General features: G+C 56.3%; 1 protein-coding gene across 1 annotated transcript; it reads left to right on the forward strand.

Annotated features, from left to right (window-relative positions):
• The first annotated feature begins 7,240 nt into the window (after window positions 1–7,240).
• LOC116944501 (trace amine-associated receptor 365-like) lies at window positions 7,241–10,568 on the forward strand. Its single transcript, XM_032958161.2, has one exon. It carries the CDS (start codon window positions 7,674–7,676, stop codon window positions 8,709–8,711), a length of 1,038 nt encoding a protein of 345 aa, XP_032814052.1. The 5' UTR covers window positions 7,241–7,673; the 3' UTR covers window positions 8,712–10,568.
• Window positions 10,569–12,271: the final 1,703 nt, after the last annotated feature.

Here is a 12,271-nt window from a genome sequence, read left to right on the forward strand (position 1 = left end):
AGACTCACATAGAGGCACCCGTAGACTCACATAGAGGCACCTGTAGACTCACATAGAGGCACCCGTAGACTCACATAGAGGCACCCGTAAACTCACATAGAGACACCCGTAGACTCACATAGAGGCTCCCGTAGACTCACATAGAGGCACCCGTAGACTCACATAGAGGCACCCGTAGACTCACATAGAGGCACTCGTAGACTCACATAGAGGCACTCGTAGACTCACATAGAGGCTCCCGTAGACTCACATAGAGGCACCTGTAGACTCACATAGAGGCACCCGTAGACTCACATAGAGGCACTCGTAGACTTACATAGAGGCACCCGTAGACTCACACAGAGGCACCCGTAGACTCACATAGAGACACCCGTAGACTCACATAGAGGCACTCGTAGACTCACATAGAGGCACCCGTAGACTCACATAGAGGCACCCGTAGACTCACATAGAGGCACTCGTAGACTCACATAGAGGCACTCGTAGACTCACATAGAGGCTCCCGTAGACTCACATAGAGGCACCTGTAGACTCACATAGAGGCTCCCGTAGACTCACATAGAGGCACCCGTAGACTCACGTAGAGGCACCTGTAGAATCACATAGAGGCTCCCGTGTACTCACATAGAGGCTCCCGTAGACTCACATAGAGACACCCGTAGACTCACATAGAGGCACCCTTAGACTCACATAGAGTCACTCGTAGACTCACATAGAGGCACCCGTAGACTTACATGGAGGCTCCCGTGTACTCACATAGAGGCACCCTTAGACTCACATAGAGGCACCCGTAGACTCACATAGAGACACCCGTAGACTCACATAGAGGCACCCTTAGACTCACATAGAGGCTCCCGTAGACTCACATAGAGGCTCCCGTGTACTCACATAGAGGCACCCGTAGACTCACATAGAGGCTCCCGTGTACTCACATAGAGGCACCCGTAGACTCACATAGAGGCACCCGTAGACTCACATAGAGACACCCGTAGACTCACATAGAGGCACCCTTAGACTCACATAGAGGCTCCCGTAGACTCACATAGAGGCTCCCGTAGACTCACATAGAGGCACCCGTAGACTCACATAGAGGCACCCGTAGACTCACATAGAGACACCCGTAGACTCACATAGAGGCACCCGTAGACTCACATAGAGGCACCCGTAGACTCACATAGAGGATCCCGTGTACTCACATAGAGGCACTCGTACACTCACATAGAGGCACCCGTAGACTCACATAGAGGCACCTGTAGACTCACATAGAGGCTCCCGTAGACTCACATAGAGGCACCCGTAGACTCACATAGAGGCACCTGTAGACTCACATAGAGGCTCCCGTGTACTCACATAGAGGCTCCCGTAGACTCACATAGAGACACCCGTAGACTCATATAGAGGCACCCGTAGACTCACAAAGAGGCTCCCGTAGACTCACATAGAGGCACCCTTAGACTCACATAGAGGCACCCGTGTACTCACATAGAGGCACCCGTAGACTCACATAGAGGCACCCGTAGACTCACATAGAGACACCCGTAGACTCACATAGAGGCACCCTTAGACTCACATAGAGGCTCCCGTAGACTCACATAGAGGCTCCCGTGTACTCACATAGAGGCACCCGTAGACTCACATAGAGGCTCCCGTGTACTCACATAGAGGCACCCGTAGACTCACATAGAGGCACCCGTAGACTCACATAGAGACACCCGTAGACTCACATAGAGGCACCCTTAGACTCACATAGAGGCTCCCGTAGACTCACATAGAGGCTCCCGTAGACTCACATAGAGGCACCTGTAGACTCACATAGAGGCTCCCGTAGACTCACATAGAGGCACCCGTAGACTCACATAGAGGCACCCTTAGACTCACATAGAGGCACCCGTGTACTCACATAGAGGCACCCGTAGACTCACATAGAGGCACCCGTAGACTCACATAGAGACACCCGTAGACTCACATAGAGGCACCCTTAGACTCACATAGAGGCTCCCGTAGACTCACATAGAGGCTCCCGTGTACTCACATAGAGGCACCCGTAGACTCACATAGAGGCTCCCGTGTACTCACATAGAGGCACCCGTAGACTCACATAGAGGCACCCGTAGACTCACATAGAGACACCCGTAGACTCACATAGAGGCACCCTTAGACTCACATAGAGGCTCCCGTAGACTCACATAGAGGCTCCCGTAGACTCACATAGAGGCACCCGTTGACTCACATAGAGGCACCCGTAGACTCACATAGAGACACCCGTAGACTCACATAGAGGCACCCGTAGACTCACATAGAGGCACCCGTAGACTCACATAGAGGATCCCGTGTACTCACATAGAGGCACTCGTAGACTCACATAGAGGCACCCGTAGACTCACATAGAGGTACCCGTAGACTCACATAGAGGCACCCGTAGACTCACATAGAGGCACCCGTAGACTCACATAGAGGCTCCCGTAGACTCACATAGAGGCACCCGTAGACTCACATAGAGGCACCCGTAGACTCATATAGAGGCACTCATAGACTCACATAGAGGCACCCGTAGACTCACATAGAGGCACCCGTAGACTCACATAGAGGCTCCCGTAGACTCACATAGAGACACCCGTAGACTAACATAGAGGCACCCTTAGACTCACATAGAGGCACCCGTAGACTCACATAGAGGCACCCTTAGACTCACATAGAGGCACCCGTATACTCACATAGAGACACCCGTAGACTCACATAGAGGCACTCATAGATTCACAGAGGCTCCCGTAGACTCACATAGAGGCTCCCGTAGACTCACATAGAGGCTCCCGTAGACTCACATAGAGGCACCAGTAGACTCACATAGAGGCACCCGTAGACTTACATAGAGGCACCCGTAGACTCACATAGAGGCACCAGTAGACTCACATAGAGGCTCCCGTAGACTCACATAGAGGCTCATGGACGTGCACAGACTGAGTGGAGAAGACATCGAGTTCTGGCGTCTAGCGAGATGATAAGACCGTAGAATTTGTAGTTGTCACGTTTTGCAGTCTGCGTGACCACTCTCCCCCCGTGGTCGCGTGGATTTTTCTCCGTCGGTTCCCTCCAGAATGTAGAATGAGCGACACGCGTTGTGATTGTGTGTGGCTACTATGAATGTCCACGCGACGATAAGCCCACTTCGTTGAGCTATCACTTGTGGCCAGGTCGCTGGCCACAAGTGATGGCTTACGCCGACCCGTGAACTTACATTGCGACCAATGGCAGTGTCCGTATATCCGTCTGCCTCTGTGACTGCCGTGGTGCTGGCCACCATATCCACCTCTGATGCCGTACCGGCCTTCGTAGGTGTCGCTCGCGTTCAGCGCTTGCCCCGACCGTCTGTGAAGGCATCACGGGGGCTCGCTGTCCGTTCGTCTGTCCGCTCATCCGCCCCCGTCCGCTTATCCGTCCGCCCATCTCTCGGTTGCAGCTGCGGAATCTTTGGCCTTCATCGTGAATGAAAGATACAGCGACAGAAGAAGAAGAAGACGCGACCCGACCACGTGATCTAAAAACACGGAGAAGACGAGAGGCAACAAATCGCTCGCTCCTCCATCGCCACCGCCGGCGTGATCATCCCCGTGGAACTTTAAGGCGTCGATTGCCCCACGCGTGTTGAGGAGTCGGGCAGCCAGACACTGACCGCGTCGTCTCGTCCACCACCACACTGCGGGTCAATACAATTCAGTCACTCACACACCCATCCACTCACCCACTCACTCACACACCCATCCATCCACTCACACACTCACTCACCCATCCATCCACTCACACACTCACTCACCCATCCACTCACTCACTCACCCACCCACTCACACACTCACTCACTCATTCACCCACTCACTCACCCACCCACCCATCCACTCACCCACACACTCACTCACCCACCCACTCACTCACACACTCACTCACTCATCCACCCACCAACTCACTCACTCACTCACCCACTCACTCACTCACCCACCCACTCACACACACACTCACCCACCCACCCACTAACTTACACACTCACCCACCCACTCACTCACTCACCCACCCACCCACACACTCACTCACTCACACACTCACTCACCCACCCACCCACTCAATCACACGCTTACTCACTCACCCACTCACTCACTCACTCACCCACCCACCCACTCACACACTCACCCACCCACTCACCCATCCACTCACTCACCCACTCACTCACCCACCAACTCACTCACACACTCACCCACCCACTCACCTACTCACCCATCCACTCACTCACCCACTCACCCACCCACCCACTCACACACTCACCCACCCACCCACTCACCCACTCACCCATCCACTCACTCACCCACTCACTCACACACTCACCCACCCACCCACTCACACACTCACCCACCCACTCACCTACTCACCCATCCACTCACTCACCCACTCAACCACCCACTCACTCACACACTCACCCACCCACCCACCCACTCACTCACCCACCCACTCACTCACTCACACACTCACTCACACACTCACTCACCCATTCACCCACCCACCCACTCACCCACCCACCCACCCACTCACCCACTCACCCACCCACCCATCCACTCACTCACTCACACACTCACTCACCCATTCACCCACCCACTCACTCACCCATTCACCCACCCACTCACCCACCCACCCACCCACTCACATACTCACCCACCCACCCACTCACTCACACACTCACTCACTCACCCACTCACCCACCCACTCACTCACCCACCCACTCACACACCAACCCACTCACACACCCACCCACTCACACACTCACCCACCCGCTCACTCACTCACACACTCACTCACTCACCCACTCACCCACCCACTCACTCACCCACTTACTCACTCACCCACTCACCCACCCACCCACCCACTCACTCACCCACCCACTCACCTACTCACCCATCCACTCACTCACCCACTCAACCACCCACTCACTCACATACTCACCCACCCACCCACCCACTCACCCACCCACCCACCCACTCACACACTCACCCACCCACCCATCCACTCACTCACTCACACACTCACTCACCCATTCACCCACCCACTCACTCACCCATTCACCCACCCACTCACTCACCCATTCACCCACCCACTCACTCACCCATTCACCCACCCACTCACTCACCCACCCACTCACATACTCACCCACCCACCCACTCACTCACACACTCACCCACCCACCCACCCACTCACCCACCCACCCACTCACACACTCACCCACCCACCCATCCACTCACTCACTCACACACTCACTCACCCATTCACCCACTCACTCACTCACCCACTCACCCACCCACTCACTCACCCACCCACTCACACACCAACCCACTCACACACCCACCCACTCACACACTCACCCACCCACCCGCTCACTCACTCACACACTCACTCACTCACCCACCCACCCACTCACTCACCCACTTACTCACTCACCCACTCACCCACCCACCCACCCACTCACTCACCCACCCACTCACTCACTCACACACTCACTCACTCATTCACCCACCCACTCGCTCACTCACCCACCCACTCGCACACTCACCCACCCACTCACTCACCCACTCACTCACTCACTCACCCACTCACTCACTCACCCACCCACTCACTCACCCACCCACTCACACACTCACCCACCCACTCACTCACCCACCCACCCACCCACTCACACACTCACTCACCCACCCACTCACTCACACACTCACTCACTCATTCACCCACCCACTCACTCACCCACCCACCCACTCACTCACTCACCCACCCACTCACACTCACCCACTCACCCACCCACTCACACTCACCCACTCACCCACCCACTCACACACACACTCACCCACCCACCCACCCACTCACTCACCCACACACCCACTCACTCACTCACCCACCCACTCACACACTCACTCACTCACCCACCCACTCACACTCACCCACCCACCCACCCACTCACACACACACTCACCCACCCACCCACTCACTCACACACTCACTCACTCACACACTCACCCACCCACCCACTCACTCACACACGTACTCACTCACCCACTCACCCACCCACTCACTCACCCACCCACCCACTCACACACTCACCCACCCACTCACACACTCACCCACCCACTCACCCATCCACTCACTCACCCACTCACTCACCCACCAACTCACTCACACACTCACCCACCCACTCACCTACTCACCCATCTACTCACTCACCCACTCAACCACCCGCTCACTCACACACTCACCCACCCACCCACTCACTCACCCACCCACTCACACACTCACTCACTCACCCATTCACCCACCCACCCACCCACTCACCCGCCCACCCACCCACTCACACACTCACCCACCCATCCACTCACTCACTCACACACTCACTCACCCATTCACCCACCCACTCACTCATCCACTCACCCACTCACATACTCACCCACCCACCCACTCACTCACACACTCACACACTCACCCATTCACCCACTCACCCACTCACTCACACACCCACCCACCCACTCACACACCCACCCACCCACTCACACACTCACCCACCCGATCACTCACTCACACACTCACTCACTCACCCACTCACCCACCCACTCACACACCCACTTACTCACTCACTAACCCACTCACCCATCCACTCACTCACCCACTCACTCACCCACCAACTCACTCACACACTCACCCACCCACTCACCTACTCACCCATCCACTCACTCACCTACTCACCCACCCACTCACACACTCACCCATTCACCCACCCACCCACCCACCTACTCACACACTCACCCACTTACTCACCCATCCACTCACTCACCCACTCACTCACTCACACACTCACCCATTCACCCACTCACCCACTCACTCACACACCCACCCACCCACTCACACACTCACCCACCCACCCACTCACTCACACACTCACCCATTCACCCACCCACCCACCCACTCACTTACACACTCACCCACCCACCCACTCACCCAATCACCCATCCACTCACTCACCCACCCACTCACTCACACACTCACCCACTCACTCACTCACACACTCAGCCACCCACTCACCCACTCACCCATCCACTCACTCACCCACTCACCCATCCACTCACTCGCCCACTCACTCGCCCACTCACTCACCCACCCACCCACCCACTGACCCACTCACCCATCCACTCACTCACACACTCACCCATCCACTCACTCACACACTCACCCACCCACTCACTCGGTTACTCACTCACACACCCATGCACTCACTCATCCACCCACTAACTCACACACTCACCCACCCACTCACTTGGTTACTCACTCACACACTCACCCACTCACCAACTCACACGGCTACTCACTCAGCCACTCACCCACCCACCCGCTCACTCGCCAACCCACCCGCCCACTCACCCGTCCACTCACCACCACCGCAGGCCACGAACGCATCACCGTCGCGGAATTTGCCGTCTCGTTTCCCCGGCTCCCTCGGAAGCTCGCTCGCGTCAAGGAGACGTGACCTCCCGGTCCACTGACGACCTCAGCCGTCGTGCCATCCGTTGCCGGCCGCGTGGAGTCTCGGGCCACCTCTGCCCCTGAACCGCGCCCGGCCACGCCGGTCGCCTCCCTCTCTCCGCACCCGACGCGAAATGACGCCCGACCTCAACGTGTCCCGCGCCCACGACCTCTGCGCGCTCCGATTCCGGGGCTTCAACTGCACCGAGGTCGTGTACCGTCCCGCGGCCCGCGCCGCCCTCCTCTCCGCCCTCCTCGTCTTCGTCGCGGTCAACCTCATCGGCAACGCGGCGGTCATCGCCTCCGTCCTCTACTTCAGGCAGCTGCAGACGCGCGCCAACGCCCTCGCCCTGTCGCTCGCCTGCACCGACATCCTCGTTGGCGCCGTCGTGATGCCCCTGAGCGCCGTGCGCGAGGCCTACACCTGCTGGTTCTACGGCCACGCGGCGTGCCGCCTCCACACGTGGCTCGACTACTCGCTCACCACCTCGTCGGTCGCCCACCTCGCCTGCGTCGCCGCCGACCGCTCGGTGGCCATCGGCGACCCGCTGCGCTACCGCGAGCGCGTCACGCCCGCCGCGGTCGCCCTCATGGTGGGCCTCTGCTGGCTCAGCCTGGCCGGCTACGCGGTCCCCATCCTCGCCTTCTGGCCCACGGTCATGGTGCCCGAGCCCTGCCCCGACAACTGCAACGTGGAGGTGAACGTGGAGTACGCGATGGCGAACACGGTGTGCGCCTACGCGCTGCCCCTGTCCGTCATGGTGGCGGTGTACGCGCGCATCTACGCGCAGGCGCGCGCCCAGTCGCGGAAGATCAAAGCCCTCGCGATGCCGGTGGCGGTGGCGGCGTCCGGGGACCGGCCCGAGGCGCCGTCGTGGAAGGCGATGAGGCGGGAGCACAACGCGACGCTCACCCTGGGCACCCTGGGGGGAGTCTTCGTTCTCTGCTGGGTGCCATACTTCATCGCCTCGTCCGCCGAGTCGTTCCTGGGCACGGACGCGGCCATCCTGCTCGTGGACGTCGCCAACTGGTTCACCTACGTGAACTCGACCATCAACCCGGTGCTCATCATGTTGCTGAACCGCTCCTTCCGCGGCGCGCTGAAGGCGACGCTCAGCGGCAGGGTGTTCACGCGCAAGTGCCGGGAGAGCGATTTGCTCGATTGGCCTTAGGCGAGTGAAAGAGGTTTACAACAAACAAACAAAAAAGCATTCAAGACAAGCCACTGGCCGGTGCGATTGTGGGCCACGCGCAAGCAAAAGCTATGGGACCGCGTCGTAAAACGCACTGTGCGTCGGTCTGAGCGCCTTCAACGGAGGAGGAGCAAATAGACACGAATTCTTCTCTCTCTCTCTGTACTGAAGCCCTCTTTGTCGTGGGCAGCAGCAGCAGCAGCAGGCCCCGATATTTGATTTTTTTTTTTCCCCATTGAAAACTCATTTCTACAGAACGGTTGGCTACACACGGTGCGAAAGAAGTTCAACATGCGTAAAAAATGTATACTTTTACGAGGTAAAGCCCGCTGAGCTATTAGCTATCTTTTTTTTGTCAAGAAGCGAACCCGGCCACCAATGATAGCTCAACGAAGTGGCTTATCACGTGGGAAGTTACAGCAGAAGCCAAATAATCGAGACGCGTCATGTTGATTCTAAACGTGGAGGGGGAAAAGCTGAGGACCCGTTACAAAATCCTCGCGACCACCACGATAAGAGTGAGAGACATGCAGACTCCACATATTCAGCAGACAAAGGTCCACCTCATAGCCTTAACAGACTGTTGGGGCAAGTGCTGGTAGCGAGCACCTATGAAGACCGGCCAAGCACACCAGGGGGGTGGGTGGCCAGCACTGCGCCCGGCCGCCTTTGTCTCCCCAGTGGCGATGTTTACTACACACCGCCACCAGGTACTCATTTGAGGATGAGGCCCAGAATGGGTTCAGATAATCGTCACCGATGTTGGTGTCCGTGAGCGGGAATCGACCCTGGGACAGCGGATTCGTAGCGCTAACCGCTACACTGCCCGTACACACACGCACACTCATCTCTGTCCCTAACCCTATCCACAGTGTTTGTGTAGGACCGACACCTTTACAGAGCTGCAAGGGGTTCGAAAGAACTCACAACGAAACACCAGCTTGTTGTGAAAGACCCAGCGCAGAAGATCCCTGGGTTTTGATCTCGCACGAAGCTCACGGTCCACACCCTAAACCACGTCCCCTGCACAAGCCATAGCAGCGGCAGATTCGGACGCCTGATGCACGAATGTAAAATTAAAAACTCTCCAGGAGCGTGCCACTGCGGTGATCCGGAGCAGGGACGGCAACAACTCAACGTCGCGGTCCACGACTACGACGTCGGAGACGTCATCGCAGCGACGCTCTCCGCTACTGCTCCAGACGCGATTGTCTCCTGGCTCGGCCAACCTCAACGTGACGTTGAGGTCCCCGGCGAGTGGCGTTCCACGTCGGCAGCCGGACGGCGAGCAGAAGAAGACCGTGAGAATCCTCGGCGGCAGGGGACGAGAACTCATGCACGCGAGTCTCACGCGTGAACACATCCATCTCGGCGCCGCGGTGGCTAGGAGATGTTTACTGCCTCGCCTGGCATGCAGGGGGTCGTGGGGTTCGATGCCTCGCCTGACGCCTTGCTGCTGTGTATATTTTGGAGTCTGTCTGTGTGTGTCTCTCTCTCACTCACTCACTCCCCGTGGTCGCGTGGATTTTTCTCCGCTGAGCGATCGTTCGTGACGGCCGAGGTCGCTTCTGACAAAGTGCCGCGCAGCTCAGTGGGCCTTACCTGGTCAATTGTAATAGAAATGCGTCGTTCATAGTTGAATTTCCATCGTTTCACAGAACTCTTTGAGTTACCCCCCCACCCCACCACCACCACCATCATCTACATCACAGCTCGATGCTGAGTGGTCATCCCGTTTAACGATAACGAGCACGCGCGTTCAATCGTCACCGCATGCGGCTCGCTCAATGTGTCTGTCACCTGACTTTGTAATCGTGCTATGATCGGAGTAAAACAACCCAAAAAGTACTCAGACCAGTGATCTTGTCTCGTTTTCAGGAGGGAAGGGAGGAGGGGGGGGGTGTTGCCACTTTCGCCGATAAGACATCGTCAGAGTGAGCGAGGAACGTCACAGCATTTGAAACCATTGGGGTGTTTGTGACAGCAGCACGACGATGATGATGATGATGATGATTGGGGGGGGGGGGTGTCTAGGCTGGTTGTGTGTTGTCGGTGGGGGCCACGAGTCGTCAGGGGCCGCGCTAAATCAGAATCAGAAAGGGTTTTAGTCGCCATGAAAGTTTGCACAGACAAGGGATTTACTTTGGCAGGAAGGTGCATACATTCAACAAATAGTAATCTTAAATCTAAAATAAGTGGTATACAAGTCTAACTATACTAAAGGTACAAAGTCTAACTAACACCAAGGGGCTAAAGTATGTAAATTTTTGAATAAATATTGAATATAAAGTAGTTATAAGATACAATCTAAAAATACCAAAAATGCAAATAGGGTAACATAGTGTAAATATGGCAAGGTGTCATTATGTAGATAAAATGTTAAAATCAGTGTAAGCCCTTGGCCTTGTTTAACAGGCCAGCAGCAGATGGGAAGAAACTGTCTTTATGGCGTGAGGTTTTGGTCCTGATGGACCGCAGCCTTCTGCCGGAGGGGAGTAGCTGGAACAGAGAGTGTCCAGGGTGGGAGGAATCGGCCACAATCTTCCTCGCTCGCCTCATGGTCCTCTTGGTGTGCAGGTCCTCGAGGGTTGGTAGATTGCAGGCAATCACCTTCTCAGCAGTGTGGATGATACGCTGCAGTCTGCTCTTGTCCTTGGCAGTGGCAGCAGCGTACCAGACAGTTATGGAGGAGGTGAGGATGGATTCAATGATTGCTGTATAGAATTGCACCATCATTGTCTTTGGCAGGTTGAATTTCTTCAGCTGCCGTAGGAAGTACATCCTCTGCTGAGCTCTCTTGGTGAGGGAGCTGATGTTCAGTTCCCACTTGAGGTCCCGGGAGAGAATAGTGCCCAGGAAGCGGAAGGACTCCACAGTTTTGACTGGGGAGTCGCACAGGGTGATGGGGGTGAGTGGGGCTGTATTCTTCCTGAAGTCCACAACCATCTCAACTGTCTTTAGAGCATTTAGCTCTAAGTTGTTCTGGCTACACCAGGTCACCAGGTTGTCAGCTTCCCACCTATAGTCAAACTCATCCCCACCAGAGATCAGCCCAATGAGGGCGTTGTCGTCCGCAAACTTCAAGAGTTTGACGGACAGATGATTGGAGGTGCAGCTGTTGGTGTACAGGGAGAATAGCAGTGGGGAAAGGACGCAGCCCTGAGGAGTTCCGGTGCTGATGGACCTGGAGTCAGAGACTTGTGTTCCCAGCTTAACGCACTGCTTCCTGTCAGACAGGAAGTCTGTGATCCACCTGCAGGAGGAGTCGGCCACGTTCAGCTGGAAGAGCTTGTCCTGAAGCAGGGCAGGGATGATGGTGTTGAAGGCAGAGCTGAAGTCCACAAAAAAAGATCCTGGCGTAGGATGCTGGGGAGTCCAGATGCTTTAGGGTGAAGTGGAGGGCCATGTTAACTGCGTCGTCCACAGACCTGTTGGCTCTGTAGGCAAACTGAAGGGGGTCCAGGAGAGGGTCTGTGATGGCTTTGAGGTGTGCCAGAACCAGGCACTCAAAATATTTTATTACCACAGAGGTAAGGGCG

The sequence above is a fragment of the Petromyzon marinus genome, chromosome 21 (genome assembly GCF_048934315.1).
Source record: "Petromyzon marinus isolate PM22_M1 ecotype Great Lakes invasive population chromosome 21, UKy_Petmar_22M1.pri1.0, whole genome shotgun sequence".
Classification (NCBI taxonomy): Eukaryota; Metazoa; Chordata; class Hyperoartia; order Petromyzontiformes; family Petromyzontidae; genus Petromyzon; species Petromyzon marinus.